Source organism: Halyomorpha halys, unplaced genomic scaffold (genome assembly GCF_000696795.3).
Source record: "Halyomorpha halys isolate HHAL.00 unplaced genomic scaffold, Hhal_1.1 Scaffold2403.1, whole genome shotgun sequence".
In the NCBI taxonomy this organism is placed as follows: Eukaryota; Metazoa; Arthropoda; class Insecta; order Hemiptera; family Pentatomidae; genus Halyomorpha; species Halyomorpha halys.
The window spans coordinates 74,137-89,629 of NW_027111659.1; the positions used below are offsets into that span (position 1 = coordinate 74,137).

At 28.0% G+C, this 15,493-nt stretch overlaps 2 protein-coding genes across 2 annotated transcripts in view; one reads left to right on the top strand and one right to left on the bottom strand.

The window, feature by feature from the left end:
- The window catches only part of LOC106691484 (neurobeachin), a 27,903-nt gene extending 22,648 nt beyond the window's left edge, over nt 1-5,255 (top strand). Inside the window, exon 16 of the mRNA XM_014437271.2 lies at nt 1,579-5,255. Within this exon, the coding sequence (XP_014292757.2) occupies nt 1,579-1,669 (91 nt within the window). The 3' untranslated portion in view covers nt 1,670-5,255. The remainder of the gene's footprint in view (nt 1-1,578) is intronic.
- Nucleotides 5,256-5,358: 103 nt separating this feature from the next.
- Nucleotides 5,359-15,493, bottom strand: part of sli (slit guidance ligand) — a gene marked incomplete at its 5' end in the record, with an annotated part of 108,929 nt that continues 98,794 nt past the window's right edge. The window contains 7 exon segments of the mRNA XM_014437270.2: nt 5,359-7,054; nt 9,758-10,051; nt 10,643-10,866; nt 11,427-11,661; nt 11,908-12,112; nt 12,446-12,615; nt 14,121-14,260. Coding sequence (XP_014292756.1) covers nt 6,828-7,054; nt 9,758-10,051; nt 10,643-10,866; nt 11,427-11,661; nt 11,908-12,112; nt 12,446-12,615; nt 14,121-14,260 — 1,495 coding nt within the window.

The following is a 15,493-nucleotide window of genomic DNA, read 5'->3' on the forward strand; positions in this document are numbered from 1 at the left end:
ATATTTTTTTTGGTAGTGAGTAGCTCTGTGTTAAGGCACTATGCCACTAACTCCAAGGGCCCAGGTTCAATCTGGCTGTAGCAGATAATTATTTTCTGTTTCACTGTAGCTGTGAGTCAGCCCTATGGATTCAGGAGCCCTCAGGGGTCCACCAGGCCTCATAAAGTGGGTACCCTTAATTGGGTAAAAATTTGGCAATTGAGCGAGATTCTTACTAAATTACCTCTTTGCACAACCATTGGTCTTCCTTACACAGTACTGCACCCTTGACCCTTCATGGGTTTTAGCAGTACAGAATTTTTTTTAATATATATATCTTGAAGGCCTGAAATTCTTGCTGAAACATTGGCACTAATAGTTTTTAGTTATTTGTTTTCTTCACTGACTGCACCCCCAACAATTTTCTATTCACATTAATTTTTTTAAGTGAAGAAAATTAGAAAAGTTTACAACCTTACTAACATCCTAATTTGTAAATTTCTTGTGCAAAAAAATTATCCATATAGTAACAGTTAGTATAAATAATAAGTGGTTAGTTTGTTATAACCTCATACTTCATGGGTTATAGCAGTACAGAATTTTTTTTAATATATATATCTTGAAGGGCTGAAATTCTTGCCGAAACATTGGCACTAATAGTTTTTAGTTATTTGTTTTCTTCACTGACTGCACCCCAACAATTTTCTATTCACATTAATTTTTATAAGTGAAGAAAATTAGAAAAGTTTACAACCTTACTAATATCCTAATTTGTAAATTTATTGTGCCAAAAAATTATCCATATAGTAACAGTTAGTATAAATAATAAGTGGTTAGTTTGTTATAACCTCATACTTTTCACCTGATACTTGAATAAGGATTTAATGGAAAAAATAATTACATCAAATTGGAACATAATCAATTTCTACCTACAAAGACATAATTATTTAACTTTTTGAACATGTATTAAGATGGGATTATTTAACATGACTATACGATGTTAATGCATTATAAAAAAATTTGAAAACCAATCAGCGGATAATAAATAACACTGGGACAAAAAACACCCAGTCACAGTGTGTGAAATCCGAGTGATTGTGAACTTACTTAACATATCAGATCATAATAAGGTGAAAATATACTTCCTAAAGTGTGAGAATGCAGGCCTGTGATGCATATTACTAAGGATAAAAAAATAGCAATTTGTTTATTTCACTGCCGCTCCTGGAATCCCAAACCATGACATTGGTTACTCCCTTCATACTTAACAATTACGTTCAAATTTTTGGATTTAAAAGTTTTACCTTTCTACCTTCAAACGAATTTCCTACTTTCTCACCCTTAATTTTGAATTTCCTTTCATTGAGAAACAATACATTTGCTTAGAATTATTCTTTGAAGCCTGCTTCATAGAACTGCTTTCTCACATTTTTGGAAATACATTTTTACCTTTTAAGGAGATTTAAGATGTAAAACAATAAAACAAAACAATCTAGCTATTTATTCCAATAAATAAATAGTGAATTTTGTCATTGCCCAATCTAGGACAGGAAAGTTGATAATTCATGTGCGATTTTCACTGGATTTTTTATTTTTCAGATTTTTATTAGCAGGCCTAGCAACTGGATCAATTGTGATGTTCCATATAGATTTCAATAGATGGCATCACGAATTTCAGCAAAGATACTAGTCAAGACTCCAACTTTTGAAAAAAATATTTCTTGTTAAATCAATGCATACCAAGTAAAAGTTATTATTAATGGGAAAAAAAAAATCCTTATAAGCATTTAATTTAAAGTATTAAAAAGTTTATTCATTTTAACGATAGATTGAATAATAAGAATTATATTTTTTAGTAAATATAGTTCATGATAGGTGCATCTTATGTTTTGTTAAATCTAAAAGTTGTATTGAACATTCCATGTCAAACTAACCATGTACTTAAGAATAAGTAGAAGTACTTAATTGTAGGTCTTAAGAAATATTTGTATCATAGGAAATAAGCTTTGAAAGGACTGTTTTTTGGTGTTTGCGTTTATCATAAATGTATATGGTTGTGTTGTTAAATCTGTTGAGTGAAAAAAAAATTAAAGAAGATTCCCTGAGGTCTTCACTTAACTGTATAGGAATCTTCAAATACTTTAACATTAGTTTTTCCAATTAAGCTATCTGGACAGAAAACAAATTACTGATCGTTTGAGGTTAACTTCCTTTTTCATTAAATTATTTAGCCAGGTAAATAATATTCAGTGATGCAGTGAATAGCCATTATACAAATATGTGTATATTTAATGTGTATGTTTAACTGGAAGAATATTGTCTGTTTTGTTTGACCAACTGACATAAAGTTAATCTTCAATGGAAATTTTGATCTCATTATGTACTTAATAACCAAGTTCTTATATGTTCTTATAATTATATTTTTATGGGGGACATACAATAAAAGTAAAACTTTCAAATTAAAGTATTAATTTTATTCTGTGGTTTATTCAAAATTATTGTTTATCAATAATTTAAAATGACTGCTTTCAGGAAAATGTTTTTAACAAGGCTGAGACAATGATTTGTCCATCACAAAGTTTCTTGCCACTTACAAATGAAAATGCCATAAAAAAATTAAAGTTTAATTGTAAAATATCATTTTCTTATAAAATACTTTACACTCATCAGTTACTTATTTTTCCCTAAATATAACTGATTCATTTGGGGGGGGGAGTAGGTATAATAAAGCATAGAAAAGAAGCTTTATGCCATAGAAGTATTGTTAATGAGTCTTATATAAATGAATGAATATATTAAATAGACTTTAATATCTGATAGAAAGTAAGATTAGTGTCTTTCTTATAGTATTTAATAGCGTTTACATTCAGCTAGCCACTGTATTAATTAAAGATTCTGGTACCTTCGTACTGAAATCATTGGCAGCTTATTATAACTCAAGTAAATATTGCTGACTTTCTAAGAAAGATGATTTAAATGATCAAACAACAAATATTACCTGGCTAAATCAAATCTACTACCAATTGAAAATATTCCATACCAAGTTGGCGATACTGAATTTTACTTTAATTATTATTTTAATTTTACGAGGACTGATGTATGATTAAGAATAAATTATATATTATTGTGCTATAAACCACATAGTACATTAAAGTACCTCAAAACATTTAATTCCTAAGCACTGTATGTATTAATTTTCTAGCACCTTTAATTGCTGTTACCGATAAATTCTAAAGTATTTTATTAGTTGTTACTGTACTTATTTTTGTTTTATGATTGTGAATCGATCATGAGAGTATTCTTTTTTCACACAAATAATTTAATTTTTCAAGATATTTTGATATAAGGAGTTGCAGTTAGTTTTTCAATGGTGTGTATGTGTGTTTGTATATAAACTGTGTGATCATACTGTTTTTCTTAAAGTAACATTTTTCACAAATATATGCTTATTATTGATGATTTAAGCGATGAAAATTAATACTGTGCCAAATTTGTGATTTGGGAAGTTTTTTAACTTGAATTCATACTGGCCTTTGTAGAATATTCTCAATCCCTCCAGGACATGTATTATTACTGTAATATATTCCATTTGAAAAATGCTTAATTTCCGAGTTCTGTAAATAAATTTAAACTCATTTACCTGTAATGTTTGGCTACGTAATGTTTAGGTAATGTGATATTTTGAACAGACACAAGATTTGATAATATTTTGACATAATAACAAATATTATTCATCATATATATTATATATTTAAATAAAGTAATCTATTATTTGAAAAGGAAACTTAGTTTTATTTTATTCATCAAATTAAAAAAAAATCAAAAAAAATCTAATAAAAACAAGATTTTACATCTGTAACAAAATAGTACTTGTTCAGTTCCTACTTGTCACTACTATTACTAATAATTAAAGAAATATGAATAGTTCTTTTAATATTTGATATAATTATTATTTTTGATTTGTAGTCTTCATCATAAGATTCTAATTAAATTACAACAATATTTTTTTTTTCAAAAGTTATACAATAGTATATTGTACAGTTGTAAATAACATGGATCATGCAAATTCATAACCTTAAAAATAGTGAAAGGACAAGTTTTTCAAAATAGCATTGCATAAAAACATATTGATCATTATAAATATTTTATTTTTTCAATTATTCTTACAATGTATGATATACAGATATATACAACTAATAATTTCTACATCTTAACAGATTTCAAGATTATATTGCAAATAAATGTATTCTTAATTTACAGAACAAGTAGGGACTAAAACACTTGAATGTTAGAAAAAAAAATCAGGTACATGAGTTGCTTCAATATTAAATTTATAATTAGCCAACAAGTAGTGCCCAGATCACTTTTAACGTTAACAATGGTAAGGTTTTTATAAGTAATGTATTTATAGATTAGTAAGAGCATAGAGAGCTTAAATCAGGAACTTATTTAAAATGTGTCATCCATTTTAATTCCCAATATATATAATTATAAAGCTATTTGGTTATTGATTATAATAGAAAGATGATCTTAAAACTTAAATCCGAAGATGGGAAATACCATTCCTGATATTATAACTAAATGAGTTTAGTAATTTAGTAAATAGATAACTGATTTCTTATTGTAAAATGCAGATTCATAAATAAATAGTATTTTAAAGAAAACAACTGCTTGCATGTATATTGAAACTTGTAGATGAAAAAAAATCTTCAGAAATTTGACCGATTCTGTTTTAAGCTCTTTGTCAAATTTTAATGTTACAGAGTATATTGCCACCTTTGAGCTTTTTATTTGTGTGCATTTAAAAGAGTGGTAAATTTTGAGTCATTAACCCAATGCATAGTTTATACTGAACTAGTATTTAAAAAAATGTTTGTTTGTTAAATGTGAAATATGAATAGATATAAGTAACAATTTTGATGATATTTATGTGGCAATGTACTTAAAAACTAGTTATGTTTTATCTTAACCATCATACATTCCAGAGCAAATACTTAGACAAATAAATGTTGTTGCAATTTATTTTTCTGTATATACCTTATCTAACTCCAGTAGATGGGAACTTATACAGCATATAAGAAATTTTTTGTTTTATTTTTCCTTCCTTTTATTAGAATCTATTAGGCTTTATGTTCAGTCAGTTTGTTAATATACACATTATTGCTGATGTTAATTTTCTTACACATTTTAACCTCAATACCTATGTAGTTATTTTACCTAGTTATTTACATATAAGTGGTGTAAATGAAAATTGTTAATAAATGTGTTCTTTAGGATTTTTTCTGTTTAATCATTTAGCCTTCCCTAGTTCAAATCAACAGCTATCACTTAAAGAATGTAACAGGTATACCAAGGGAGAATTATAATTAATCAAACACCTAAAGTACATTTTGTTTTATTATAAATAGTCATGGCGATAAAGATAGAAGCAATATGAACACAAATGTACAACAACATATTTCAGTCAATATACACACCCCTATACAAAGTTTCAGTGCATATATTTCTATGTGTAGGTGCAAACTAAATTTATACCTTATGCAATCAAAGGACATTGCAGAACATCTCATTTTGCCATCTTAAATTTGTATATACTTTTTTTCCTTTGGGGATACAAACACTTTCAGGATACTGTCTATAAAATACAATAACTATGATTTTAAAATTTATATCTATAAAAATTTGTTATTTGAAATAATCAAATACATAGCTTAAATACTTGCTTAAGACAATAGCTATGTGATACAAACAATCACACAAACCCATTAAAATAATAAAATATTGTTTATATACAAAAATTAGTTTACTAAATTATTAACTATTGTTTTAAAATGGAAGTTTATTAGTTGAGTTTATATAATTGATAGTCAAGATGGTCGGGTATGGATCAGAGTATAACTGAAAATGGTAAACACAACTATTCATTTAATAATAAATAAACAGTTCTAAATATTTGAAGTTCCATTTTGAACGCCACCCAGACCATATTATCTTTCTGTTATCTTAAACAATTGGTATACTGTATAAAATACCAAAACAATAACACAAATATTTTATCACAATGTTCTTTAATTGCTTAATCCTTTGTATATGAGGTACATCAATATACATAAAATATATACAACCAAAAGGATATAAATTTTGCACCTACCCAACAAATACACTAACACAGAAGGAAAATACATATAACTTATATGTATGTTTATAATGCATCTCATTTATACATTTCCTGTGCCTCAACACTAGTAATGAAATGCATCTAGGTTTTATGAAGTAACTTCTCATATAATCATTTACTTTATTACACTTTTTTATACATACTCATAATAACTTCACATTACTAATCACTTTTTTTTACTTTTTCTAATTTTTTTATTAATAATTTTATAAGAATGACTTAGATTTTTACAGAGTATTGAAATATACATTAAAATAAGTAATAATTAACCAGTGAATACTCACTGTATACATAAATCATGTTTTATCATCTACATGTGACAGAATACATATAGTAATCATAAAGTTTTAAACACCAATAACAAACTTTCATTTCTTAAACAACACTTAAGTAATTTAAATATGTATTCATGAGATCAACTACTATAAATCTTGGTTAAAATTTTGGGAGTTGAAGAAACACTTTGTTTTCTAAAAACTAATTCAAATCATATGAAACATACAAAACATATATAAAAAAATGAAGACAATATAAATATATATAAAAAAAATAGTTTAATTATTTACAAAACATAACAGAAAACTGTTGGCAGTGGTGTCAATAGGCAATACTGTTGGCATTTTGAAGAATGGTAAGACATTTGCCACAAAAAAGAATATATGCAAGTTATTTAGTAACACTTCTTTGCACATGCACATTTCCTCACTATGTCTATGTCCTTTGTGTAACGTCTACCATTCTGGCAAATTAGGCGAACTTTACGACGCTTAGTTTTTCTTACTCGGCAACAAGAGCCTCCACAACCTCCTTCACATTTAGCTAATTTAAGTGGTTTTCGTGACCTGCAGCCATTTTCTGAGTAAAATTCTCTTGTCTGTTCTTTTCGGCAAGTAGGGGCTACAACAATAGTAAGAACTATGAAGTTTCAATTCAAATAATAAATATTAGATATACAAGAAATAATGTAGATTATTTAGTACTTGTATTAGTTTTTAATACTCAGTAAAAACTATTAACAGTAATATATGAACCTAGAAATACCAAAAAAATGAAAATTATCTTTTTAAAAAAATTAAATAGGCTGGTTTTCAATAAACTTGGCTAAAACAGGTTTGGTTCCTCTCCTAGGAGATCCTTTTCCACAACAATGAAGATAACTTCTCATTCTTTCATCTTAATTCTATTCTCTTGTGACTGTTAGTGGACTACAAGTAATTCAGATACCACATACTGTAAATCTTGTGAAACAGATTGTTTAATGCTTGTCTCATACGAGTTATGTTTTTACTCTAAACCAGGTAAACTCGAAATGTTTATTTCCAATGAAACTTTTCAATGAATTGTGGCTGTTGCATTACTGGGTTATTCCATGTCAATTCAACACACTTTTGAACCTTACCATCTCAGATTTTCTTCAAAACTTGGCATTGTGTAGCCTAAGAAAACTGCGAAATTTTATTGAGATATGTCCTCATTTTTGAATTATAGAGCTATTATAGATGCTATACCCTGCACATTAACACAGTTGCTGTGTTAACACACATTTAAAAAAAAAAACTAATAACTTTTCTGATAGTCAAATTTCTACAAAAGATTTTTTTTTCAGATGGATTTGTTGAAGAATACAAAAACTAATAAACTTCTGCTTTCATAAGGAAAGTTCTCAATTGGAAGCAGATAGCACTTTTTGCCACAAAACATTGGTCATTGTACTTGACACATGATGGAGTTAGGAGTCTTATAAAGTCTGGCAGCTTGTAAGTGTCTGCAAAGACACCATGAAAATAAAATCCAAACTCCAGTACGTTTTGAATGGGCTATAGAATACATTAACAGCATAGATTTGCTACTTCAGCCCATGAAGACTATATTGGATAAGAATGTTTATTGATAAAGCATTATCTAGCAAAAAAATCCAATTATACCTTGGTTCATTACCAAAACTATATTGAAAAAAATTGTGTAACATTTTTCAATGGAATTAGAGGCTTGCGAAAAAAAAAAAAATCCTGATATATCTCCTTACTTATTATCTGAATAATTATTTAGGTATGGGTTATGTTTATTTTCATGAAAATGTTAATATTAACTTTGCATAACAATTAATATGAACGAAGAGTTGAATTTATGAGAATGGAGCTTTAGTTTTTAATTCTTTAATTAAACATTGATTAATTAATTTAACATTGAAGCCATTTCCATCCCACGTTTATAGTTTGCCCTGTGATTTATATCAATACAACTTATTCAAGGAATAAATATGAAAATTTTTAAATGAGGAGAAGATGGTTGGGGGTGCGGTCAATGAAAAACACAAATAAGTATGATTAACTTATTTTAATGTGCCGACGTTTCGGCTAGAGTTTCTAGCCTTCTTCAGGGCTAAAAACAAAACAAGATAACAACCACAGTAAGTATAGAAAAATAAAAATATATAAAAAGAAAGTATAAACAGAATAATTTTACGCATACAATGAATAATTTTACAAAATAGAATTAATAAAATGAAGAGATGAGAGAAGCGGGAAATAAAATGTATACATAGGTAATTGAAAAAGCGGGTACAATAACTTACTTAAGGAAATGAAATAAAAATAAAGTTATATAATGCAAAGAAGTATGAACATATTAGTTATTATTAATTTAAAATTTAAATTATATATTTTACATATATTTTCTTCCTCTCAATTTTCATTTTCTTTTCATATTTAAATTTTAAATTAATAATAACTAATATGTTCATACTTCTTTGCATTATATAACTTTATTTTTATTTCATTTCCTTAAGTAAGTTATTGTACCCGGTTTTTCAATTACCTATGTATACATTTTATTTCCCGCTTCTCTCATCACTTCATTTTATTAATTCTATTTTTTAAAATTATTCATTGTATGTGTAAAATTATTCTGTTTATACTTTCTTTTTATATTTTTTTTATTTTTCTATACTTACTGTGGTTGTTATCTTGTTTTGTTTTTAGCCCTGAAGAAGGCTAGAAACTCTAGCCAAAACGTCAGCACATTAAAATAAGTTAAAAATACTTATTTGTGTTTTTCATTGACCGCACCCCCAACCATCTTCTCCTCATTTATCATCCACGGTCAACTATCTCTCATAATTAATAATTGAAAATTTTTAAAACATGTAATTTCTGAGAAAATAAAAATTATAATTTTAAGTTAGGTTTTGAGAAATGCTAACTTATCTTAACCTGTACAGTGTTGCATATGATATGAAAAGGTATGGAATATACTGTAAAATGACACCCATCCCATATCTTAAGGTAAATTAGGGAAGCTTCTGCAGCAATTTCAGAAATTGTTCTCTGTTTTGTGGCCCATTTCTGAGGATTTAACAGTTCTTTAATTAAAGAACAAGTGTACAAATTTCATACTTTTTTAATTCTATACATCTGTGATAAATATGAAGTGGTAAGATTCAATAGCACGTTGAATTCACATGGAATGACACTACTGGCTATCCCTGGCTAGGATTAAAAAAATAAACTTGAGGAGTTATGATAATAATAGACTCTCTCATATCTTCAGGTACTTTTGTATCACAATATCCTAATTTAATAAGTATTAAAAAATACTAACCTTGCTCACAATACTTTCCACTCCATCCAGGTAATTTACATTTACAAGCATATTCTGAAGGAGTTTTAGCTACACACGTACTGCCATGTTTACAATTGTTTTTTACACATGGATCCTTATCTTGAATCTCCATATCATCTTCATCATCATTTTCAGTATCTCTTATTTGTCCATCCTCCTCAATCATTTCTTCTTCATCTTGCATTAGGGTACATCCTGGTGTCACTTTTTGTTGTCTATCTGCATTTGTGAAATCTACCAGTTTATGATTTATCCATAGTTCACGCATACAACCTGTAAATTTAATTCTAAGTTAATTATAATTTTTATACTTTTTTACTGAAATTTACTATTTTTCGTAAACATGAACCGAAGACAAAAAAATAAATATGAGTACATTTTAATATAAAACAATAATTATCTTCTTAAAGTTAAAGGTTTTACTGGATGGGTTTTATTAAAGTAATTGGATATAGTAAATGAAAAATCCTCTTCCTAATTTAATTTTTTTTTTATTACATCAGCAGAACAGAAAGTGTGATAATAGAAGATATATTTAATAAGGTAATCGTTTTTAAATTAAAAAAAAAAACTGTGGTATATATTAATTGTTATACACATAGGATGATTATTGTGAACATGTTCGTAGATACTTGATGATGGGGTGACAGCCCCGAAACGTTATTTGATGTAACAATAATAAAAAAATTTAAATAAGGAAGAGGATTTTTCATTGACTATTTCCAATTATATTAATTATCTTAATCATTGCAAACAAAAAAGAACTAGCAAATGTATTTATAAATAAAAAAAATGTAAATTATAATTCAATTGGCTCAGTGAGAGGTGTATATAATAAATAATCAAATATATCTATAAAATTACCATTAAAGCTCGTAACATTTCTTAGATGCCATTGTGTAAAAGCATTTTGGCCTGGTTCAGGAGGAACACCGCCAATAAAAAGTGGTGTAGTAAGCCTTAAATACTCTTGAGACCCTTCATTGATAATTGATCTTGCTAAACCTCTGTCAACCCTAAGGGTGAAATTCTTTTTTACTGCGAGAAGCTCAACTATATGGTATTTACCGTCTGAAACCATTTCAAAACTGAAAAAGATAAAAAATAAATAATTTAAGGATTTATGATTGAAATTTATTATCAACATGGAACATTTTACCTGATATATATATAGTTGAATTAACAATAAACTCTTGTAGACTTATGTATAATATATTTTAAGCTGGTTCCTATTTTATAATATACTGAAACTGGTTTACTTGGACCCATCAAAAACATTTTAAATTACTCCTAGGTCAATATTTTGAAGATATAAAAGTAATTCACAATCTATATGTCAGGTAGCTGCTCAATCACTAGATCCGGAGGCATTTTACCAAGTTTCTACTAATTTTTTCAGTATGGGTCCAAGTAACCCTGAGTTACTTTACATAAATATATTAGTATATAATAAATATAAAGTATATATTGATAATATTACTATTGATGAAATATCACAAATAAGAAATAACAACAAAAGTATTCATAAATTAACAGAAAATTAAAATCACTACTGAGAGTAAAATTTGATTTTTTTACTAGTTAACAAAACATTTTAAATGAAAAACTTAGCGGTATTTGATTTCTAAAAGCAGAACATACTATTTACCTATACATTGTGGAAACTGGATAATTCCCAACATCATAACTCACACGTATTCGACCATTAAATAACTCAACAGCTAGATGCTCTGATTGACCATCATAGAGAAGAACTCCATTTTCTTGAGTCGTAGCAAAGAGCATGGTCACATTTGCTTCAGGTTTTGTTCGAAGAGGTTCCATTTCAACAAAAGATGTATTATACATGAAACTGAGACTGGTTAAATATTCACATTGTTTACCTAGAATAATAATAGAAATAAGATAGTTATATAGTTAGTTATAGATAGTTATAGGTTTTTGTTTTTTGGTTTTTTAGGCCAAAGAAAGTTGTTTTTTACTTATTATTTACACAATTATCATTTTAGGTAGATAATTGGGAGTAAAATTAATAAGAGGAAAATTAATACAGAAGTGAAACTAAATCTGAATTTTCGGACTCATATTGACGTGTCAATGTGGAGAAATTGACAGATAAAATTACTTACCAGAGTACCCTGGAGCACATTTACAAATATAGTCATTTGATCCCATGGGTTGAAAACAAATTCCATTTTTGCAGTCATGGTGTTGACAAGGTGATGTTTGAGGATAAAGCATAACCATGGGTGCAACTTCACAAAATTTTCCAACGAAGTCATCAGCACATTTGCAGGTGTAATCATTAACCCCATCGATGCAAGTAGCACCATTCTAAAATGTTTAAAAGAGGATTTTTTTTTAGCTAATTATACCAACATTTAAATTCCAGAATAAGACTACTTAGGTTTATTGTTGAGGATAATTTCTTAATTTCAACATTAGTATTGTTATATATAACAACTAATTTATTCCTACAAATAATTAGTAGTATATAATCACATCAATATATCGCACATGCACACAGATATATAAATTCATATGTAAGTCTAGTGTTGTTAAATTTACCAAAATAATAAAGAGTGAAATAGACCACATCTGAATAAACAACTGTGTATAGTAAAATCAATAAAAGTAAAACATTTATTATCAGAGAAAAGGGTTTACCTGGCACATATTATTTTTACAATCATCAATATTAATTGTACAATTTTCTCCAGCATATCCAATCAAACACTCACATGTATAATGGGTAACATGATCAACACACTGTGCATCATTCTTGCATGGATTGAATTCTTTTGTACAAAAAGGAATCTTCTTCTCACATAGTGAACCTTTAAAAAAGTAGAATATCAGATTAATGGTTTCATGCAAATCTTTTTTGTTGTTTCAAAAGTAACTTTTAGAGAACTTAATTTCAGTAAGTAACCAACTCAATAATAAACAAGCAAGTAATTTTTTTTCAAATTATTTTATTTGATCCAGGTTTATGTTAAGGTACTAAGCTACACTTCATGAAGTTAATGTTAAACTTTACTCAGGACATTAGTAAGTGAATATGTGTGCACACTGCTTTCTGTTAGAAACTGTATATTTAATTATACTAATCATTATTTTTATTTTGTTTAGTCTCTTTGGATATAATTACAACCTTTGATCTTCTCTCATTTGTGATGATATTCAATATGACAGATATAATGGCTATAGCTGCAAAAGTTACAATATCCACTATTCATATTTCTAATTGTATTAGTTGTAAAATAAACTTAGCTATCAACAAACTTTACAATCTATAAGAACATTTCATTGTTAGCAAAGTTTTTTTTTCAATACAGATTGCAGTTTTTAACGATTTTTTTAAAATTAAAAAAAAAGAGGTAATTATTTACTTTCACTCGCCCAAAAAAGGCAGGAACAACTACTTCTTGACCAGACTGTACAAACCTTTTAAAAATGAACCACCTGTCCACTCAATGAGGAATTTTTCCCTCTATAATAATAGAATATGACATACATAGAAATATGGGATCATAAGATGCAATTAATCAATTAAAAAATTTTAAATTCCTCCCCCTCAAGCAATTTTAGAGACATCCTATATTTGTATACACAATATATATTAATGTTTATATAGTTCTTTTAGAAAAATAAATTAAAACATTAAAATGTATATTACCCATTTATTAAATATAAAATAAATGCTCCATTTATAGAATTTCTGGTTATAGATTCCAATGATTGATATAAATATATAATATCTAATATTTTTATTTTGTAATATCTGTAATATTTTTATTTTGTAAAATGTATTCTAATATTAAATACCTAACATTGAAGATTGTCAGAAAGTAGAGTTTTATATCAGAAAAAGGTACAGGGATCCAAGAGTAATATCAGTTGTAAACATCAAAAGTGTTAAATGTCGATATTTATAAGTTCAACTTTAACTAAAGCGAGAAAGAAGTGAGCCTAAAGGGAAGGAAATTTTCCTTTTTAAAAGGTAGTTAATATTATAAACTAACCTATATATTTATCAAAGTACAGTCTGGACAAGAAGTAATTGTTCCCACCTTTTTTGGAGAGCTAAAGTAACATATTACCCAAAAAAGTGGGAATGTGACTTTTGCAGTTAACGTGCTCATATGTTTTAATTGTGTTTATTGTAGTAAAGAACATTAAATGTATTATTTAGGTTTGCGGGTCTTTCTTGTCATAAATCTTTAATTCCAACACTTTTAATTATTTATGTTTAATAATCAAATTAATAAGTTCAAAACAATCTCTAATTAAAATCATCAACTGTTTACTAATTTCAATTGTATTAATTTGATATAATTACCCATATAACCAGCCTGACATCTGCATTCATATGCTTGAACTAAATCAATGCATGTTGCATTGTTTTCACATTTGTTTTGTGAACAGTCATCAATATTATTTTCACAATGTGTTCCAGTAAATCCAGGTACACAATCACAGCTGTAAACAAGTAAAAATATATAGTTAGATAACTAACCCCATTAATAAATCAAGTAAATAGGGAGTTTATAACTAGCAATAAATTATGATAAATCATAATTATATAATTTTTTTAATGAGTTCATTCAAATTATTTTCCTAACAAAAATTAAGAACTATAGTGGAACCCCGTTATAACGACCTGTTTGGGACTTGAGGTGAGGTCGGTCCCATGAAAAGGTCGGATTAAGCGGAGTCTGTTACGCTGGGGAATTAGACTTACGTATGTTTAAGGGTGAATGAAAAATACATAAAAATTATAATACAAAACCAATTTATATGTAATAAATAAATGAAACAGAAAAATTAAACATTTAAATACATACATAGGTATGTATGTAAACAAAATATACAAAATGAAAAAAAAACACATTTACAATGACTAATATGTACAAATGTACATAATGCGTAGATAGATTTTAAATTACCAAAAATTATCGATTTTTGTTTGTTTAACACAAGAGCGCCTTTTCATGGAGGCATAATCCCTCCATTTTTAAAAAAAAAATGATATCAACTGGTTTTGTGACGGTTTGTTGTTCAGCATATCGAAGAGCTGTCTCGAAAGCATCGACTGCCTCTGAATGGTTGATTTTTCAGCTGCAGGCTGGAGTGTCCGCATTGTCCTCATCATCGTCGTCTTCTTCATTTTCTACAGCTGAAACCATTTGGATAAGTTCATCATCAGTCACAGCCTTGTATGCTGGTTCATCACTGTTTAGCCATTCCTCAATCTCACGTTGGTCAGGTGTTTCAATGGAAGAGCTACTGTTTAAATATTCCCAATTGTGCATGAACTGAACCACGGAATGCTCATTCTCTTGAACCTCCGCAGTTTGATCGTCATTGATGTTCGGGCAGAGTTTTTTCCAAGATTTTTCCAATGTTGATGGTGGAAGCTCTTCCCAAGCTGCAGCTAACATATAAATTACATCTTTAATGTTAATGGATTTTACGGCTTCCATGAGACTAAAACCTGTTGCTGTTTTCTCAATCAAGGAGCTCATGAATTTTGATCGGTTCCGTCTTTTGAGTGATTCGATCACTCCTTGGTCCATTGGTTGAATCAAGGGAGTTACATTTGAAGAAAAAAAAATGGTTCTTACCTCATTTTTCTTGAGGTCTGTGGGATGCGAAGGAGCATTATCCAGAAATAGAATGGCTTTTTGGGGTAGATTTTTATCTTTTAAGTAG